The following is a 20,537-nucleotide window of genomic DNA, read 5'->3' as shown; positions in this document are numbered from 1 at the left end:
AGATCATTAATGTCTCACACAAGGAATTAATTTCACTATATGTTACATATAGCTTTAATTCAGTAAATTAATTAACTATCTTCTCAGCATATAATTCATGAACGAGAAATTTTAGTTAAATGCTTCAAGAAAAATTTTAGATCAGAAAAATAACGCCTTATGCGTTTTCTAAGAGAGATAATTGTTAGTAAACATACCTACCCCTAAGTACACGTGGGTTCCACATGTTGACAAACAGGCTCAGCACCATCCAGGAAGTTGCATCATGCGCATCTAAAAAAATAATTCCATTGAAATTAGTGTGACAATTCCAATAAATCTCCTCGCCACTGAGTCCAAAATCAATACTATAGGCCCTAAATAAGGTGCCAAAAAAAGAAGAAAGAAAAGAAATTGTCTCCATATATATGGAACTATTTTCTTGCGTAAGACCTTTAAGACAACTTAAAGTTTATGAAATTTAATGAAATTTGCAGAAAATGTCTAGTAGGTATCTATCTCCTATATGCTAGTGTATGAAAATCTACTTTTGACCCTAAGGGCTTAAAAAGTAGGAGATAACTCTTCTTAACAGATTGCTGAATTCTGGAGTAAATTTCTGTTAAAATTCATCTACAGTTCATCTTTTCAAAACTCAATAAAATTTAATTAGTGAGATATTGAGAAAAGAGCTTGGAATGAAATGAAACCTGAAATGTTAGAGTTTATGTGTATGTGCTTTAAAAAAATTCATCTCTAATTAATAGATATTAATTAGCTAAAAAAAAGGAAAATGACTTAAATATTGGAATTAATTAGCAAAAAGTTGTTAATTTTAATTCTAAGACAAATTAAGACAGAGAATAAAAAAAATGGTGCCAGAAGAGTCTTAAATAATGTACCTTGGAGCTTTCATAACGGTGGTCACTGATTAATGGCTAGTGATAAAGATAAGAGGTTCTTAAGCAATGGGGGGTGATGAGGCTTTTCAATCAGTCATTAAAGATGGGGTTCCTCTTAGACGACATTGCGGCTCTAAAATGATGAAAGTTTACAATACTTAAAAATTTGCACCACACACAACATCATTTTATAAGAAAAAGTCTACAAGTGTAAAGTTCAATATAAATCATACCAAAGAAAGGACCAAAGTGGCTGCATCAACATCAGTACAAAAAAGAAAACATTCCTCACAACAAGGGCCAGAAAAGGACAGGGACCACCAGCACAGTACAGTGTCTATGTCCTATAAGAAGGCTGAGTAAAGAAGAGTTTCAGGATGTCGTACAGCAGCAGAAGGATGGAATATTCACAATAAGCGATGCTGAGCGTAGAGGCAGTCAAATGAAGATTTTGCGACCCGGGCCAAGTGAAGGGCAGCTGGTAGACTCCTACATGGATGCAGAGTCACCGAACCCCAATTCCAGACTTTTCAAAGTGCTCCATCAAGAAAAAACTGCTAAACTATGGAACCATGCATTTAAAGAGCACTCACAAAAATTCCCAGACTGTGACAGTTCACTGGACTGGAACCAGCATGGGGAGGAAAAGAGAGGCCTGGCATGGATCCTTTCCATTCGATGTAAGAAGTGCCATTACACCAGTCACCGTGAAAAGCTGTACGAGGAAGTCAGTCGATCAGGAAGGGGACGGAGAGCCGCACAGTTTAATGTTGCCATGGCTGTCGGCCACTTGGGTACCAACCTTACAACAGAGGGCATGCGTGGTATGCTTCTTTGCGCAAACAAACATCGAACCAGCATCAGCCACCAACATTAATCAGACCTGCAATAAAGTAGGCAAAATCATCACTGATGTGAGCAAAAACAGCATGAAGAAAATAAGGCAGGACATTCAAGAGCTTAACGAGAAATGTGGACTTGCCAATACACCTATAAGAGCGGAAGGAGATGCCCGGAATAACAATGCCACCTTCAGTGCGATAGGGAAAACACCATTCCAAGCTGCCACACAAGTTACATACACATTAAGTGAAAATGTTACCAAGAAGAACAATGTTGTGGCAGTGTTTTGTGGCAATAAACTGTGCAAGAAAGGCACCAATCTTAGAGCCAAGGGAAAGGAATTTACCTGCCCCGGACATGAAGGCTGCACTGCAACCATTCCTCCAGAGACCACCATTAAAGACAAAAAGAGATGGGCTGCGGAACGCATCAGTGAGCTGCAAAGTGATGACTGTCCACTCATCATTTCCCATTTCACCAGTGATGGAGATAGTGCTGCTGCTTCCGGTGCATCTGAAAAGCAAGGGCATATGATTGAAAACCTCAAAGACCTGCGCCACTTCTTTGAATCTCAGAGAAAACAGACTGCTAAGGCTCCATTCAGCAGTCACATGTTTCCTGGAAGAACAAAAGCTATGAGAGAATCCATGCAGAGGAGATTTGCCCTGGACCTGAAGCTTAGATGCAGGACCGAGTACGAAAACTGCTACAAACACTACTCCAGTGACTTACCTTTGATGAAACTGGCCATGTAAACTGCTGTCCATTCCATCATCAGCTGCTACCAAGGACAGTGCGGAAAGTCCTGCCAACTTCATTCCTTCTCCTGTCGCGGACTGAAAAAAAACAAGTGGAACTCTTCAGTGTTGCCTCGTGACTTTGAATTAAGCATGACAGAAGACATGTGCTTGTTAAAAGACTGTGTAAATCTGACTTTGGGACCTAATAGTCTTGATAGAATTAAATATCACACTTGTACACAAAAATGTGAATCTGTTAATAGGGCATATTTAAAATCAAATCCAAAATGTATTACAAGTAGTAGAAATTTTGAAAGTAGAATACATAAAGTTGTGCACTCACTCAATCAGGGTCATGGAAATTCAACATTGGAACTTTGTGAATCTGTAGGGGCACCTGTTGTAAAAGGAAGTAGAGTGGTCCATCATCTAAAAAAACAGCAAAATAGGCAAAACTAGAAAACTGACCAGTCAGGAAGGGCCCCGCTATGACAATTAATATAGAGACGTGAAAAAAACTTTGAATTCCATCCTCTTTATATTAACAATGATGAGAAATAAATGCCTAGCATAAGATGTAAAGAACTGCAATATATAGGATCTCATGATTTGTAGTTGGATATGATTTTCATCCAACAATTTAAGTATTTTTTTCTTGAGCCTTAGTGAGGGGATAAAACACACAAGTTGGATAAAAATCATATTATACTACAAATCATATGAGATTCTATTTATCTCATGTTTTATACACCACAATCAATTTTTACACTGTTTATTAAACTCCACATTATTTTACTTCATTATGCCTACGCAAATCCCATTGTAAAGTCACAACTGTGGGATATCCAAAAAATATCCAATGAGTCATATCCATGGGATAAAGGAGGTTAACATGGGATGAAATAAAATTTGTTAGAAAAACAAAGAATTGATACCAATGCAATGATACCTAGGCTTTGCCTCAACTTCAAACAAACATCACTTGCACACACATGTGTACGGTAATACATATAACAGATAAAGACAGACCTTAGATTTTCTGAAACAGGCAAGATAATTAATCTCAGGGGATTAATTATCCTGCTCTCATCCATTTATTGAATTTAATCAGGGCTTACAGAAGGCACATTTTCAGGTACTATTCTTAAGTTTCCTTCAATATAAACATAGCAACCAAAAACAACAACACCAAAACATCCATTAAAAAGAAAAAAAAAAGAATCAAAAAACTTATCTAATAATGATTTTTTTTTTTTTAAATTTATTGTAATTCATATAATTTTTTTTATTTTACAGAATATAAGTATTTGGACTAGAATGAAATATATTCTTTATCAAATACCATCCTTTAAACTGAGGGGTAAAAAATATTAGGGTGCAGCTCATGGAATGAGAGTTTAAAACATCAGTGCAGACAAAAGTGTTCATTAATCTTCATATGACAGATAGAGATAAGCCTCTAAATTTTCTGCAGCAGGCAAGATAATTAATCCCAGGGGATTAATTGTTCTGCTCTCTCATCCTTTTCCTCTAAATTTACAATAAGATTTTTTTTTTCAGAAATGACAGAATGGGGTTATTATCTGATTACCTGTTAAAATTAACAGCATTAAGGCAGAAAAAAATAAAATAAATAATTAAAAAATAAAATAGTGTGGAAGGTTAATGAATCCCAAAGGACAAATATTGCACAGCCTTCCATGTATACAATGGTAACATTCTCAGCAGTTATCTCTCTTTGCCCATTCATTCTCAGCAGTTATCTCTCTTAGCCCATTCATTCTTATGCATAGTTACGAATCTACCCCACCACCCCAGCTCCAAACCAGAAGACATAGAGAACCAAACTTAGCATCAAAATATGTATTTCTGCCTACTGAACTACCATACCAAATTTGAACTTGATTGGGCAACCATAATAAAAGAAAAAAACACGAAATTTGTGGATGGAAGAGTGACAGACGGACGGACAGAAGGACGGACGGACAGAGTGATTACTATAGGGCACCCGCAAATCCTTGCGGGGCACTAATTACTTTAAAATGAAACAAAAACTATTAAAATATAAATTCCAAATAAAATTTTATAGATCTAAAAGATGTCAGCTCTATGATAAAAAGTCTAAAGACACTTATAGTAAGTCACTAACAGATCAAAAGTTAAACAAGAAGTAGCTAAGTGGGGGGGGGGGGGGGGGGGGGGGGTGACCACCAGCCCAGTACAGTGTCTATGTCCTATAAGAAGGCTGAGTAAAGAAGAGTTTCAGGATGTCGTACAGCAGCAGAAGGATGGAATATTCACAATAAGCGATGCTGAGCGTAGAGGCAGTCAAATGAAGATTTTGCGACCCGGGCCAAGTGAAGTGCAGCTGGTAGACTCCTACATGGATGCAGAGTCACCGAACCCCAATTCCAGACTTTTCAAAGTGCTCCATCAAGAAAACATAGGTAATCACAGATTACAAAGCTCACCGAGACGAGGCATCACCCCTATGAGACCACATTTATCATATTATATGAAAATCATACATTATGATCTTGGATATTCATGGATTCTGTTTTGACACAAAATCATATATCATCTGTTAAAAAATTGTATGATAATCATATGTTCATATATTAATCAATATAATAATATAAAATTAAATATTGCATCCTATCATACTTACAATATATATCATATAATACAATAAAATACAGTATTAAACAAAGATGATATTGTAAATATGACATGACATTGTATTGTGTTAAACCTTATTGTATTTGATCACATAATACAACATTATTATATATAATACAATATTGTATTATATGATACAATATCATATTACATAATACATCATAACATTGAAACATATGATATTATTTTGTATAATATAGTATGATATATTGTATTGTATGATATTGTATAATATTTGATACATAATATGATATTGTATCATATGATACAATATAATTTGATATAACATTGTATCATATCAAATGATTACAATATTATGTGATAAAATATAATATTGTATCATAATATACAATACTATACAAAACAAGATATCTGTGAGCCAATGCTCACTAGTGATACCCCCGCTCAAAGTACTCATTTAACAGGAAGTTGACGTCCGATTGGTACAAAAATATATCCCACGATATGTCATGCATTAACAAACACTGTGTAAAAATATCAAGCATCTGCGATAAATAGCTGCTGAGAAATCTTTGACGAAAATTTGTTTGAAAATTTTGGCTAAAAATAAACAAAGTCATTATTAAACAGGAAGTTGACGTCCGATTGATACAAAAATATATCCCACAATGTAGCATGCCAAAACAAATAGTGTGTTAAAATTTCAAGCATCTGCAATAAATAGTTGCTTAGAAATCTTTGATGAAAATTTGTTTGAAAATTTTGGCTTAAAATAAACAAAGTACTCATTAAACAGGAAGTTGACGTCAGATTGGTACAAAAATACATCCCACGATATAGCATGTCTATACAAATACTGTGTAAAAATTTGAAGCATCTGCAATAAACACTTGCTGAGAAATCTTTGACAAAAATTTGTTTGAAAATTTTTGCTAAAAATAAACAAAGTTGTCATTTAACAGGAAGTTGATGTCTGATTGGAACAAAAATCTATCCCACGATATGGCATGCCTATACAAACACTGTGTAAAAATATCAAGCATCTGCGATAAATAGTTGCTGAGAAATCTTTGACAAAAATTTGTTTGAAAATTTTGGTTAAAAAATAAGCAAAGTCATCATTTAACAGGAAGTTGACGTCCGATTGGTACAAAAATATATCCCACGATATGGCATGCCTTAACAAACACTGTGTAAAAATTTCAAGCATCTGTGATAAATAGTTGCTGAGATAAATGCGACAGAAATTTTTGTTACGGACGGACAGACAGACGGATGGACTGACGGACAGACAGACAGACAGACAGATGGACAGACAGACACACAAGGGTAAAACAGAATACCCTCTCTCCTTCGGAGCGGGGGTATAAATATTGTGTAAAAATTTCAAGCATCTGCGATAAATAGTTCCTGAGAAATCTTTGACAAAAATTTGTTTGAAAATTTTGGTTAAAAAATAAGCAAAGTCGTCATTTAACAGGAAGTTGACGTTTGATTGATACAAAAATATATCCCACAATATAGCATGCCTAAACAAATGGTGTGTTAAAATTTCAAGCATCAGCAATAAATAGTTGCTGAGAAATCTTTGACGGAAATTTGTTTGAAAATTTTGGCAAAAAAAAAACAAAGTCATCATTTAACAGGAAGTTGACGTCCGATTGGTACAACAATATATCCCACGATAAAGCATGCCTATACAAATACTTCGTAAAAATTTCAAGCATCTGCGATAAACAATTTCTGAGAATTCTTTGACGGAAATTTGTTTGAAAAGTTTTGCTAAAAATAACAAAGTCGTCAGTTAACAGGAAATTGACGTCTGATTGGTACAAAAATATATCCCACGATATGGCATGCCTATACAAATACTGTGTAAAAATTTGAAGCATCTGCAATAAACAGTTGCTGAGAAATCTTTGACGAAAATTTGTTTGAAAATTTTGGTTAAAAAATAAGCAAAGTCGTCATTTAACAGGAAGTTGACGTCCAATTGGTACAAAAATATATCCCACAATATGGCATGCCTTAACAAACACTGTGTTAAAATTTCAAGCATCTGCGATAAATAGTTGCTGAGGTAAATGCAACAGAAATTTTTGTTACGGACAGACAGACAGACAGACACACAAGGGTAAAACAGTATACCCCCTCTCCTTCGGAGCAGGGGTATAACAATATCATGATACACTATCAAATCATAAAATATCAAAAAAATTGATACAATATCATATCATATCATATAACTTTTTACATTGTTATACTTTCATGTTAAATACTGAAATCTGATTGGTTAAGACGCAGTTAATAATATTTACTATTACCCTCAGCGTTAGCAACGCACTTGGCAACGGGTAACATTAAAAAATGTTACATGCGCGAAAATTATGCGCGTACGGTTCGCTGTAGAATTCACGTTATTCCTATATAAAAGCAGTAAAATTTTCTTAAAATTTTTAAAAAAGACATTCAGTATAACAAAATAAATAGTGCCTGTTTGGGAGGATAACAGTTGAAATTGACACCCCTCGAAAACCATTGTCAACCTCCGCTTCGCGTCGGTTGACAATGGTTTTCTCGGGGTGTCAATTTCAACTGTTACCCTCCCAAACAGGCACTATTTATATAATATAACATGATATTATATTGTATCATATTAAACAAAAGTGTTTCATATCATACAATATTTTTTCATAGGAATCGTGTTATATCATTTAAGTTTAAGTGAGGTAGGAGATTTCTTTAGCATCCTTGATAATGGAGATCAGGCTCTGCATCTGAAGCAACCTCTGCGTTTCATTTATAATATAGTTAAATCAACTATGCAAGCTATCATCTATAAATCATGTGACCTGTTCAAAAAAATCTAAACTTCATCCAGCATCCGAAACCTATGGCTCAGATTCAGCATTCAAGCCTGTCAGGTGCATCAGTATACATAAGACGCATCTCCATGCAAGTTTGGTGAAGTTCAGGCCAGTAATAACTAAGATATCATCATCAGAGGGCACTAGCAATTAACACTTAACCTGCTCCAGCATCCACAACCTATGGCTCAGATTCAGCATCCATGCCTGTCAGGTGCATCTGTATCATAAGACACAACATCCATTCAAGTTTGGTGAAGTAAGGACCTGTAATAACTAAGATATATTTTTTAGCATCCTTGATAAATGAGATCAAGCTCTGCATCTGAAGCTTCCTCTGTGATTCATTCATATTACAGTTTAGTCAACTATGCAAGTTTGAAATAGTACTATCATCTATTAAACATGTGACCTGTTCCAAAAAACTTAACCATATCCAGCATCTGAAACATATGGCTCAGACTCAGCATTCAAGCCTGTCAGGTGCATCAGTATCATAAGACGCATCATCCATGGAAGTCTGGTGAAGTTAGGACAAGCAATAACTAAGATATAATCATCAGAGGGCACCTGTTTCAAAAACTTTAACTAGCTCTAACAAGAGGCCAATTGGCCTTAACGGTCACCTGAGTAGCATATATCCAATACACAAACTTGTCATGGAGTCTCATATATGCATCTAATTAATTAGGTTTCATACTGGAGTAGAAAAATTATAAATTTGTAATGACAACCACATATAATTCAAAAAGAACTGTGAAACCTATAATTTTGGTGAAAAACTAAAAGATCTGGTCTACAAAATAATGAATTTAGTTTTCCTTTCAGGTGTGTGGGAGTAAAGAAGATAATTTTTTAACGTTATATGCATTAGCATCTATACATCCATTTTGGCCCTGCCCTAGAGTCAAAACCCATACCCCAGGGGACATGAAAATTAAAATTTCAGTAGAGGACTTCCTGGTAAACATAATTATTAGTCGGTTTTTTTATACAGATGTGTGAGAATAGAGAAGAAGATTTTTAAACATTATATGCATTAACACTTAATTGCCATATTGCCCCCCCCCCCCCCCCTCATGTCCTGAACCCCTGACCCAGGGGCCATGAATTTCACAATTTAGGTAAAGGAGATTGTGGATATCATAACCATGTATTCAGTTTTTTGCCCACATGTGTGGGAGTAGAGAAGAAGATTTTTTAAGATTTAAATCATTTTTACTATATGGCCATATTGGCCCCACCCTAGAGCATGAACACCTAACAAAGGGGTCATGAATTTCACAATTTTAGTAGAGAGCCTCATGGACATCATAATCATGCATTTAATTTTTAACAAATATATATGGGAGTAGAGAAGAAGATTTTCTAAGATTTAATACATTTTTACTATTTGGCCATATCGGCCCCACCCTAGAGCCTGAACCCCTGACCGAGGGGTCATGAATTTCACAATTTTAGAAGAGAGCCTCATGGACATCATAATCATGCATTTAATTTTTAACAAATATATATGGGAGTAGAGAAGAAGATTTTCTAAGATTTAATACATTTTTACTATTTGGCCATATCGGCCCCACCCTAGAGCCTGAACCCCTGACCGAGGGGTCATGAATTTCACAATTAAAGTAGAGGGCTTCATGGACATCATAACCATGCATTTAGTTTTTAACAAATATATATGGGAGTAGAGAAGAAGATTTTCTTTTTAACAAATATATATGGGAGTAGAGAAGAAGATTTTCTAAGATTTAATACATTTTTACAATTTGGCCATATTGGCCCCATCCTAGAGCCTGAACCCCTGACCCAGGGGTCATGAATTTCACAATTTAGGTAGAGGGCTTAATGGACATCATAATCATGCATTTAATATTTAACAAATATATATGAGAGTAGAGAAGAAGATTTTCTAAGATTTAATACATTTTTACTACATGGCCATATTGGCCCCACCCTAAAGCCTGAACCCCTGACCGACGGGTCATGAATTTCACAATTTAGGTTGAGGGCTTCATGGACATCATTATCATGCATTTAGTTTTTAACAAATATATATGGGAGTAGAGAAGAAGATTTTCTAAGATTTAATACATTTTTACTATATGGCCATATTGGCTCCACCCTAGAGCCAGAACCCCTGACCCAGGGGCCATAAATTTCACAATTTTGGTAGAGGGCCTCATGGACATCATAACCATGCATTCAGTTTTTTCCTCACTTGTGTGGAAGTAGAGAAGAAGATTTTTGAAAATTTGGCTTTTTTTTGCATATTTGGCCCCTCCCGTGGCACCCCAGGGGTGGTAGAGCAATAAATTTCACAATTTAGATTCTTCTTACCATAGAGATGCTTCACACCAAAAATGGTAACGATTGGCCTGGTAGTTTTCAAGAAGAAGTTAAAAATGTAAAATTGTTAACGCACGACGACGGACGAAGACCAATTGCAATAGGTCACCTGAGTGACTCAGGTGACCTAAAAACCTTAACCTCCTCCAGCATCAGAAACCTATGGCTCAGACTCAGCATTCAAGCCTGTCTGGTGCATCAGTATCATAAGATGCACCATCCATAGAAGTCTGGTGAAGTTAGGACCAGTAGTAACTAAGATATCATCATCAGAGGGCACTTGCAACAAAATCTTTAACCAGCTCTAAAAACCTTAACCTCCTTCAGCATCTGTAACCTATAGCTCAGATTCAGCACCCAAGCCTGCCTGGTGCATCAGTATCATAAGACACACCATCCATGCAAGTTTGGTGAAGTAAGGACCAGCAGTAACTTAGATATTGCTATCAAAGGGCACCTGCAACAAAAACTTTAACCTGCTCCAAAAACCTTAACCTCCTCCAGCATCCGAAACCTATAGCTCAGATTCAGCATTCAAGCCTGTCTGGTGCATCAGTATCATAAGACACACCATCCATGCAAGTTTGGTGAAGTATGGACCTGCAGTAACTTAGATATTGCTATCAAAGGGCACCTGCAACAAAAACTTTAACCTGGTCCAACAACCTTTACCTCCTCCAGCATCTGAAATTTAGGACTCAGATTCAGCATCCTAGTCTTTCAAGTCCATAAGTAGGTCCAGATGCATCATCCATGCAAGTTTGGTGAAGATACGACAAGTAATAGCTTAGATACAGGACATGCAACAAAAACTTTAACCAGGTCCGGACGCCGACGCCGAGGGTATAGCATAAGCTCCCCTTGACTTCGTCTCGGTGAGCTAAAAACTGCTAAACTATGGAACCATGCATTTAAAGAGCACTCACAGAAATTCCCAGACTGTGACTGTTCACTGGACTGGAACCAGCATGGGGAGGAAAAGAGAGGCCTGGCATGGATTCTTTCCATTCGATGTAAGAAGTGCTATTACACCAGTCACCGTGAAAAGCTGTACGAGGAAGTCAGTCGATCAGGAAGGGGACGGAGAGCCGCACAGTTTAATGTTGCCATGGCTGTCGGCCACTTGGGTACCAGCCTTACAACAGAGGGCATGCTTCTTTGCGCAAACATCGAAACAGCATCAGCCACCAACATTCATCAGAACTGCAACAAAGTAGGCAAAATCATCACTGATGTGAGCAAAAACAGCATGAAGAAAATAAGGCAGGACATTCAAAAGCTTAACGAGAAATGTGGACTTGCCAATACACCTATAAGAGCGGTAGGAGATGCCCGGTATAACAATGCCACCTTCAGTGGGATAGGGAAAACACCATTCCAAGCTGCCACACAAGTTACATACACATTAAGTGAAAATGTTACCAAGAAGAACAATGTTGTGGCAGTGTTTTGTGGCAATAAACTGTGCAAGAAAGGCACCCATCTTAGAGCCAAGGGAAAGGAATTTACCTGCCCCGGGCATGAAGGCTGCACTGCAACCATTCCTCCAGAGACCACCATTAAAGACAAAAAGAGATGGGCTGCGAAATGCATCAGTGAGCTGCAAAGTGATGACTGTCCACTCATCATTTCCCATTTCACCAGTGATGGAGATAGTGCTGCTGCTTCCAATGCATCTGAAAAGCAAGGGCATATGATTGAAAACCTCAAAGACCTGCGCCACTTCTTTGAATCTCAGAGAAAACAGACTGCTAAGGCTCCATTCAGCAGTCACATGTTTCCTGGAAGAACAAAAGCTATGAGAGAATCCATGCAGAGGAGATTTGCCCTGGATCTGAAGCTTAGATGCAGGACCGAGTACGAAAACTGCTACAAACACTACTCCAGTGACTTACCTTTGATGAAACGGGCCATGTAAACTGCTGTCCGTTCCATCATCAGCTGCTACCAAGGACAGTGCGGAAAGCCAACTTCATTCCTTCTCCTGTCGCGGACTGAAAAAAAACAAGTGGAACTCTTCAGTGTTGCCTCGTGACTTTGAATTAAGCATGACAGAAGACATGTGCTTGTTAAAAGACTGTGTAAATCTGACTTTGGGACTTAATAATCTTGATAGAATTAAATATCACACTTGTACACAAACATCTGAATCTGTTAATAGGGCATATTTAAAATCAAATCCAAAATGTAATACAAGTAGTAGAAATTTTGAAAGTAGAATACATAAAGTTGAGCACTCACTCAATCAGGGTCATGGAAATTCAACATTGGACCTTTGTGAATCTGTAGGGGCACCTGTTGTAAAAGGAAGTAGAGTGGTCCATCACCTAAAACAACAGCAAAATAGGCAAAATTACTTTAAAATGAAACAAAAACTATTAAAATATAAATTCCAAATAAAATTTTATAGATCTAACAGATATCAGCTCTATGATAAAAAGTCTAAAGACACTTATAGTAAGTCACTAACAGATCCAAAGTTAAACAAGAAGTAGCTAAGTGGGGGGGGGGGGGGGGGGGGATACCACCAGCCCAGTACAGTGTCTATGTCCTATAAAAAGGCTGAGTGAAGAAGAGTTTCAGGATGTCGTACAGCAGCAGAAGGATGGAATATTCACAATAAGCGATGCTGAGCCTAGAGGCAGTCAAATGATGATTTTGCGACCCTGGCCAAGTAAAGTGCAGCTGGTAGACTCCTACATGGATGCAGAGTCACCAAATCCCAATTCCAGACTTTTCAAAGTGCTCCATCAAGAAACAAGTGAAAAGCTGTCAAAGTGACAGCAAACTGGGTTTTCTTTTATGTGAACTGTATCCATAATCCATGTCAACCCGTATCCAGTGAAATGGATAAGGTGAAAGGGTACCCTATATGCAATATTTTGCCAAAAAATGACTAAGTTCAAAACCTGGTATTTTTTTCATAAATAATCAGAAATCAAAATCCTAGCAATATGCACACCTCTGATATATGTACAATTGATCTGCAAAAGAACAACTTCCTATCTTGAAAACTGTAGGAGGAGTTATCCGTACAATGAGGGTACCCTATATGCAATATTTCGCCAAAAAATGACTAAGTTCAAAAGCTAGTATTTTTTTCATAAATTATCGGAAATCTAAATCCTAGCAATATGCACACCGCTGATATATGTACAATTGATCTGCAAAAGAACAACTTCCTATCTTGAAAACTGTAGGAGGAGTTATCCGTATAATGAGGGTACCCTATATGCAATATTTTGCCAAAAAAGACTAAGTTCAAAAGCTAGTATTTTTTTCATAAATTATCGGAAATCTAAATCCTAGCAATATGCACACCTCTGATATATGTACAATTGATCTGCAAAAGAACAACTTCCTATCTTGAAAACTGTAGGAGGAGTTATCCGTACAATGAGGGTACCCTATATGCAATATTTTGCCAACAAATGACTAAGTTCAAAACCTGGTATTTTTTTCATAAATAATCAGAAATCAAAATCCTAGCAATATGCACACCTCTGATATATGTACAATTGATCTGCAAAAGAACAACTTCCTATCTTGAAAACTGTAGGAGGAGTTATCCGTACAATGAGGGTACCCTATATGCAATATTTCGCCAAAAAATGACTAAGTTCAAAAGCTAGTATTTTTTTCATAAATTATCGGAAATCTAAATCCTAGCAATATGCACACCGCTGATATATGTACAATTGATCTGCAAAAGAACAACTTCCTATCTTGAAAACTGTAGGAGGAGTTATCCGTATAATGAGGGTACCCTATATGCAATATTTTGCCAAAAAAGACTAAGTTCAAAAGCTAGTATTTTTTTCATAAATTATCGGAAATCTAAATCCTAGCAATATGCACACCTCTGATATATGTACAATTGATCTGCAAAAGAACAACTTCCTATCTTGAAAACTGTAGGAGGAGTTATCCGTACAATGAGGGTACCCTATATGCAATATTTTGCCAAAAATTGACTAAGTTCAAAAGCTAGTATTTTTTTTCATAAATAATCAGAAATCGAAATCCTAGCAATATGCACATGTCTGATATATGTACAATTGATCTGCAAAAGAACAACTTCCTATTTTGAAAACTGTAGGAGGAGTTATCCGTACAATGAGGGTACCCTTTTGGCAGCCGCCCGTCCGCCCGCCCGTACGCCCGTCATTTTCACCATTTTAATAACCCCATTTTTCCTTTGTAAAACCCGGTTAAAAACTGCTAAACTATGGAACCATGCATTTAAAGAGCACTCACAGAAATTCCTGGACTTTGACGGTTCACTGGACTGGAACCAGCATGGGGAGGAAAAGAGAGGCCTGGCATGGATCCTTTACATTCGATGCAAGATGTGCCATTACACCAGTCACCGTGAAAAGCTGTACGAGGAAGTCAGTCGATCAGGAAGGGGACGGAGAGCCGCACAGTTTAATGTTGCCATGGCTGTCGGCCACTTGGGTACCAGCCTTACAACAGAGGGCATGCGTGGTATGCTTCTTTGCGCAAACATCGAACCAGCATCAGCCACCAACATTCATCAGAACTGCAACAAAGTAGGCAAAATCATCACTGATGTGAGCAAAAACAGCATGAAGAAAATAAGACAGGACATTCAAGAGCTTAACGAGAAATGTGGACTTGCCAATACACCTATAAGAGCGGTAGGAGATGCCCGGTATAACAATGCCACCTTCAGTGCGATAGGGAAAACACCATTCCAAGCTGCCACACAAGTTACATACACATTAAGTGAAAATGTTACCAAGAAGAACAATGTTGTGGCAGTGTTTTGTGGCAATAAACTGTGCAAGAAAGGCACCAATCTTAGAGCCAAGGGAAAGGAATTTACCTGCCCCGGACATGACGGCTGCACTGCAACCATTCCTCCAGAGACCACCATTAAAGACAAAAAGAGATGGGCTGCGAAATGCATCAGTGAGCTGCAAAGTGATGACTGTCCACTCATCATTTCCCATTTCACCAGTGATGGAGATAGTGCTGCTGCTTCCGGTGCATCTGAAAAGCAAGGGCATATGATTGAAAACCTCAAAGACCTGCGCCACTTCTTTGAATCTCATAGAAAACTAACTGCTAAGGCTCCATTCAGCAGTCACATGTTTCCTGGAAGAACAAAGGCTATGAGAGAATCCATGCAGAGGAGATTTGCCCTGGACCTGAAGCTTAGATGCAGGACCGAGTACGAAAACTGCTACAAACACTACTCCAGTGACTTACCTTTGATGAAACGGGCCATGTAAACTGCTGTCCATTCCATCATCAGCTGCTACCAAGGACAGTGCGGAAAGTCCTGCCAACTTCATTCCTTCTCCTGTCGCGGACTGAAAAACAACAAGTGGAACTCTTCAGTGTTGCCTCGTGACTTTGAATTAAGCATGACAGAAGACATGTGCTTGTTAAAAGACTGTGTAAATCTGACTTTGGGACCTAATAATCTTGATAGAATTAAATATCACACTTGTACACAAAAATGTGAATCTGTTAATAGGGCATATTTAAAATCAAATCCAAAGTGTATTACAAGTAGTAGAAATTTTGAAAGTAGAATACATAAAGTTGTGCACTCACTCAATCAGGGTCATGGAAATTCAACATTGGACCTTTGTGAATCTGTAGGGGCACCTGTTGTAAAAGGAAGTAGAGTGGTCCATCATCTAAAACAACAGCAAAATAGGCAAAATTACTTTAAAATGAAACAAAAACTATTAAAATATAAATTCCAAAGAAAACTTTATAGATCTAACAGATATCAGCTCTATGATAAAAAGTCTAAAGACACTTATAGTAAGTCACTAACAGATCCAAAGTTAAACAGGAAGTAGCTAAGTGGGGGGGGGGGGGTACCACCAGCCCAGTACAGTGTCTATGTCCTATAAAAAGGCTGAGTGAAGAAGAGTTTCAGGATGTCGTACAGCAGCAGAAGGATGGAATATTCACAATAAGCGATGCTGAGCCTAGAGGCAGTCAAATGATGATTTTGCGACCCGGGCCAAGTAAAGTGCAGCTGGTAGACTCCTACATGGATGCAGAGTCACCGAATCCCAATTCCAGACTTTTCAAAGTGCTCCATCAAGAAAAAACTGCTAAACTATGGAACCATGCATTTAAAGAGCACTCACAGAAATTCCTGGACTTTGACGGTTCACTGGACTGGAACCAGCATGGGGAGGAAAAGAGAGGCCTGGCATGGATCCTTTACATTCGATGTAAGATGTGCCATTACACCAGTCACCGTGAAAAGCTGTACGAGGAAGTCAGTCGATCAGGAAGGGGACGGAGAGCCGCACAGTTTAATGTTGCCATGGCTGTCGGCCACTTGGGTACCAGCCTTACAACAGAGGGCATGCGTGGTATGCTTCTTTGCGCAAACATCGAACCAGCATCAGCCACCAACATTCATCAGACCTGCAACAAAGTAGGCAAAATCATCACTGATGTGAGCAAAAACAGCATGAAGAAAATAAGGCAGGACATTCAAGAGCTTAACGAGAAATGTGGACTTGCCAATACACCTATAAGAGCGGAAGGAGATGCCCGTTATAACAATGCCACCTTCAGTGCGATAGGGAAAACACCATTCCAAGCTGCCACACAAGTTACATACACATTAAGTGAAAATGTTACCAAGAAGAACAATGTTGTGGCAGTGTTTTGTGGCAATAAACTGTGCAAGAAAGGCACCCATCTTAGAGCCAAGGGAAAGGAATTTACCTGCCCCGGACATGAAGGCTGCACTGCAACCATTCCTCCAGAGACCACCATTAAAGACAAAAAGAGATGGGCTGCGAAATGCATCAGTGAGCTGCAAAGTGATGACTGTCCACTCATCAATTCCCATTTCACCAGTGATGGAGATAGTGCTGCTGCTTCCAGTAATCTGAAAAGCAAGGGCATATGATTAAAAACCTCAAAGACCTGCGCCACTTCTTTGAATCTCAGAGAAAACAGACTGCTAAGGCTCCATTCAGCAGTCACATGTTTCCTGGAAGAACAAAAGCTATGAGAGAATCCATGCAGAGGAGATTTGCCCTGGACCTGAAGCTTAGATGCAGGACCGAGTACGAAAACTGCTACAAACACTACTCCAGTGACTTACCTTTGATGAAACGGGCCATGTAAACTGCTGTCCATTCCATCATCAGCTGCTACCAAGGACAGTGCGGAAAGTCCTGCCAACTTCATTCCTTCTCCTGTCGCGGACTGAAAAACAACAAGTGGAACTCTTCAGTGTTGCCTCGTGACTTTGAATTAAGCATGACAGAAGACATGTGCTTGTTAAAAGACTGTGTAAATCTGACTTTGGGACCTAATAATCTTGATAGAATTAAATATCACACTTGTACACAAAAATGTGAATCTGTTAATAGGGCATATTTAAAATCAAATCCAAAGTGTATTACAAGTAGTAGAAATTTTGAAAGTAGAATACATAAAGTTGTGCACTCACTCAATCAGGGTCATGGAAATTCAACATTGGACCTTTGTGAATCTGTAGGGGCACCTGTTGTAAAAGGAAGTAGAGTGGTCCATCATCTAAAACAACAGCAAAATAGGCAAAATTACTTTAAAATGAAACAAAAACTATTAAAATATAAATTCCAAAGAAAACTTTATAGATCTAACAGATATCAGCTCTATGATAAAAAGTCTAAAGACACTTATAGTAAGTCACTAACAGATCCAAAGTTAAACAGGAAGTAGCTAAGTGGGGGGGGGGTACCACCAGCCCAGTACAGTGTCTATGTCCTATAAAAAGGCTGAGTGAAGAAGAGTTTCAGGATGTCGTACAGCAGCAGAAGGATGGAATATTCACAATAAGCGATGCTGAGCCTAGAGGCAGTCAAATGATGATTTTGCGACCCTGGCCAAGTAAAGTGCAGCTGGTAGACTCCTACATGGATGCAGAGTCACCAAATCCCAATTCCAGACTTTTCAAAGTGCTCCATCAAGAAACAAGTGAAAAGCTGTCAATGTGACAGCAAACTGGGTTTTCTTTTATGTGAACTGTATCCATAATCCATGTCAACCCGTATCCAGTGAAATGGATAAGGTGAAAGGGTACCCTATATGCAATATTTTGCCAAAAAATGACTAAGTTCAAAAGCTGGTATTTTTTTCATAAATAATCAGAAATCAAAATCCTAGCAATATGCACACCGCTGATATATGTACAATTGATCTGCAAAAGAACAACTTCCTATCTTGAAAACTGTAGGAGGAGTTATCCGTACAATGAGGGTACCCTATATGCAATATTTTGCCAAAAAATGACTAAGTTCAAAACCTGGTATTTTTTTCATTAATTATCTGAAATCGAAATCCTAGCAATATGCACACCTCTGATATATGTACAATTGATCTGCAAAAGAACAACTTCCTACCTTGAAAACTGTAGGAGGAGTTATCCGTTCAATGAGGGTACCCTATATGCAATATTTTGCCCAAAAATGACTAAGTTCCAAAGCTGGTATATTTTTCATTAATTATCAGAAATTGAAATCCTAGCAATATGCACACCTCTGATATATGTACAATTGATCTGCAAAAGAACAACTTCCTATCTTGAAAATTGTAGGAGGAGTTATCCGTACAATGAGGGTACCCTATATGCAATTTTTTGCCAAAAATTGACTAAGTTCAAAAGCTGGTATTTTTTTCATAAATAATCAGAAATCGAAATCCTAGCAATATGCACATGTCTGATATATGTACAATTGATCTGCAAAAGAACAACTTCCTATCTTGAAAACTGTAGGAGGAGTTATCCGTACAATGAGGGTACCCTTTTGGCAGCCGCCCGTCCGCCCGCCCGTACGCCCGTCATTTTCACCATTTTAATAACCCCATTTTTCCTTTGTAAAACCCGGTTAAAAACTGCTAAACTATGGAACCATGCATTTAAAGAGCACTCACAGAAATTCCTGGACTTTGACGGTTCCCTGGACTGGAACCAGCATGGGGAGGAAAAGAGAGGCCTGGCATGGATCCTTTACATTCGATGCAAGATGTGCCATTACACCAGTCACCGTGAAAAGCTGTACGAGGAAGTCAGTCGATCAGGAAGGGGACGGAGAGCCGCACAGTTTAATGTTGCCATGGCTGTCGGCCACTTGGGTACCAGCCTTACAACAGAGGGCTTGCGTGGTATGCTTCTTTGCGCAAACATCGAACCAGCATCAGCCACCAACATTCTTCAGACCTGCAACAAAGTAGGCAAAATCATCACTGATGTGAGCAAAAACAGCATGAAGAAAATAAGACAGGACATTCAAGAGCTTAACGAGAAATGTGGACTTGCCAATACACCTATAAGAGCGGTAGGAGATGCCCGGTATAACAATGCCACCTTCAGTGCGATAGGGAAAACACCATTCCAAGCTGCCACACAAGTTACATACACATTAAGTGAAAATGTTACCAAGAAGAACAATGTTGTGGCAGTGTTTTGTGGCAATAAACTGTGCAAGAAAGGCACCAATCTTAGAGCCAAGGGAAAGGAATTTACCTGCCCCGGACATGAAGGCTGCACTGCAACCATTCCTCCAGAGACCACCATTAAAGACAAAAAGAGATGGGCTGCGAAATGCATCAGTGAGCTGCAAAGTGATGACTGTCCACTCATCATTTCCCATTTCACCAGTGATGGAGATAGTGCTGCTGCTTCCGGTGCATCTGAAAAGCAAGGGCATATGATTGAAAACCTCAAAGACCTGCGCCACTTCTTTGAATCTCATAGAAAACTAACTGCTAAGGCTCCATTCAGCAGTCACATGTTTCCTGGAAGAACAAAGGCTATGAGAGAATCCATGCAGAGGAGATTTGCCCTGGACCTGAAGCTTAGATGCAGGACCGAGTACGAAAACTGCTACAAACACTACTCCAGTGACTTACCTTTGATGAAACGGGCCATGTAAACTGCTGTCCATTCCATCATCAGCTGCTACCAAGGACAGTGCGGAAAGTCCTGCCAACTTCATTCCTTCTCCTGTCGCGGACTGAAAAACAACAAGTGGAACTCTTCAGTGTTGCCTTGTGACTTTGAATTAAGCATGACAGAAGACATGTGCTTGTTAAAAGACTGTGTAAATCTGACTTTGGGACTTAATAATCTTGATAGAATTAAATATCACACTTGTACACAAAAATCTGAATCTGTTAATAGGGCATATTTTAAATCAAATCCAAAATGTATTACAAGT

General features: G+C 38.3%; 2 protein-coding genes, 1 long non-coding RNA gene and 1 pseudogene across 3 annotated transcripts; all 4 read right to left on the bottom strand.

Annotated features, from left to right (window-relative positions):
* Positions 1-201: 201 nt before the first annotated feature.
* Positions 202-1,495, bottom strand: LOC128170064 (uncharacterized). The gene is made up of 3 exons (XR_008241655.1): positions 1,115-1,495; positions 882-1,014; positions 202-273 (listed from the first exon to the last, which is right to left on the bottom strand). It is a non-coding gene; the product is annotated as an uncharacterized LOC128170064 (long non-coding RNA).
* Positions 1,496-14,803: 13,308 nt separating this feature from the next.
* Positions 14,804-16,582, bottom strand: LOC128170068 (uncharacterized). Its single transcript, XM_052836049.1, has 4 exons — positions 16,458-16,582; positions 15,556-15,659; positions 15,170-15,336; positions 14,804-15,042 (listed from the first exon to the last, which is right to left on the bottom strand). Exons 1-4 carry the CDS (start codon positions 16,524-16,526, stop codon positions 14,933-14,935), a joined length of 450 nt encoding a protein of 149 aa, XP_052692009.1. The 5' UTR covers positions 16,527-16,582; the 3' UTR covers positions 14,804-14,932.
* Positions 16,583-16,812: 230 nt separating this feature from the next.
* On the bottom strand, positions 16,813-19,320 carry LOC128170067 (uncharacterized; annotated as a pseudogene).
* Positions 19,321-19,523: 203 nt separating this feature from the next.
* Positions 19,524-20,315, bottom strand: LOC128170066 (uncharacterized). The gene is made up of 3 exons (XM_052836048.1): positions 20,230-20,315; positions 19,844-20,010; positions 19,524-19,716 (listed from the first exon to the last, which is right to left on the bottom strand). The coding sequence occupies exons 1-3, from the start codon at positions 20,313-20,315 to the stop codon at positions 19,607-19,609; spliced, it is 363 nt and encodes a 120-aa protein (XP_052692008.1). The 3' UTR covers positions 19,524-19,606.
* Positions 20,316-20,537: the final 222 nt, after the last annotated feature.

The sequence above is a fragment of the Crassostrea angulata genome, unplaced genomic scaffold, assembly GCF_025612915.1.
Source record: "Crassostrea angulata isolate pt1a10 unplaced genomic scaffold, ASM2561291v2 HiC_scaffold_296, whole genome shotgun sequence".
Classification (NCBI taxonomy): Eukaryota; Metazoa; Mollusca; class Bivalvia; order Ostreida; family Ostreidae; genus Magallana; species Magallana angulata.
This window is presented reverse-complemented; position numbering and strand designations above follow the sequence as displayed.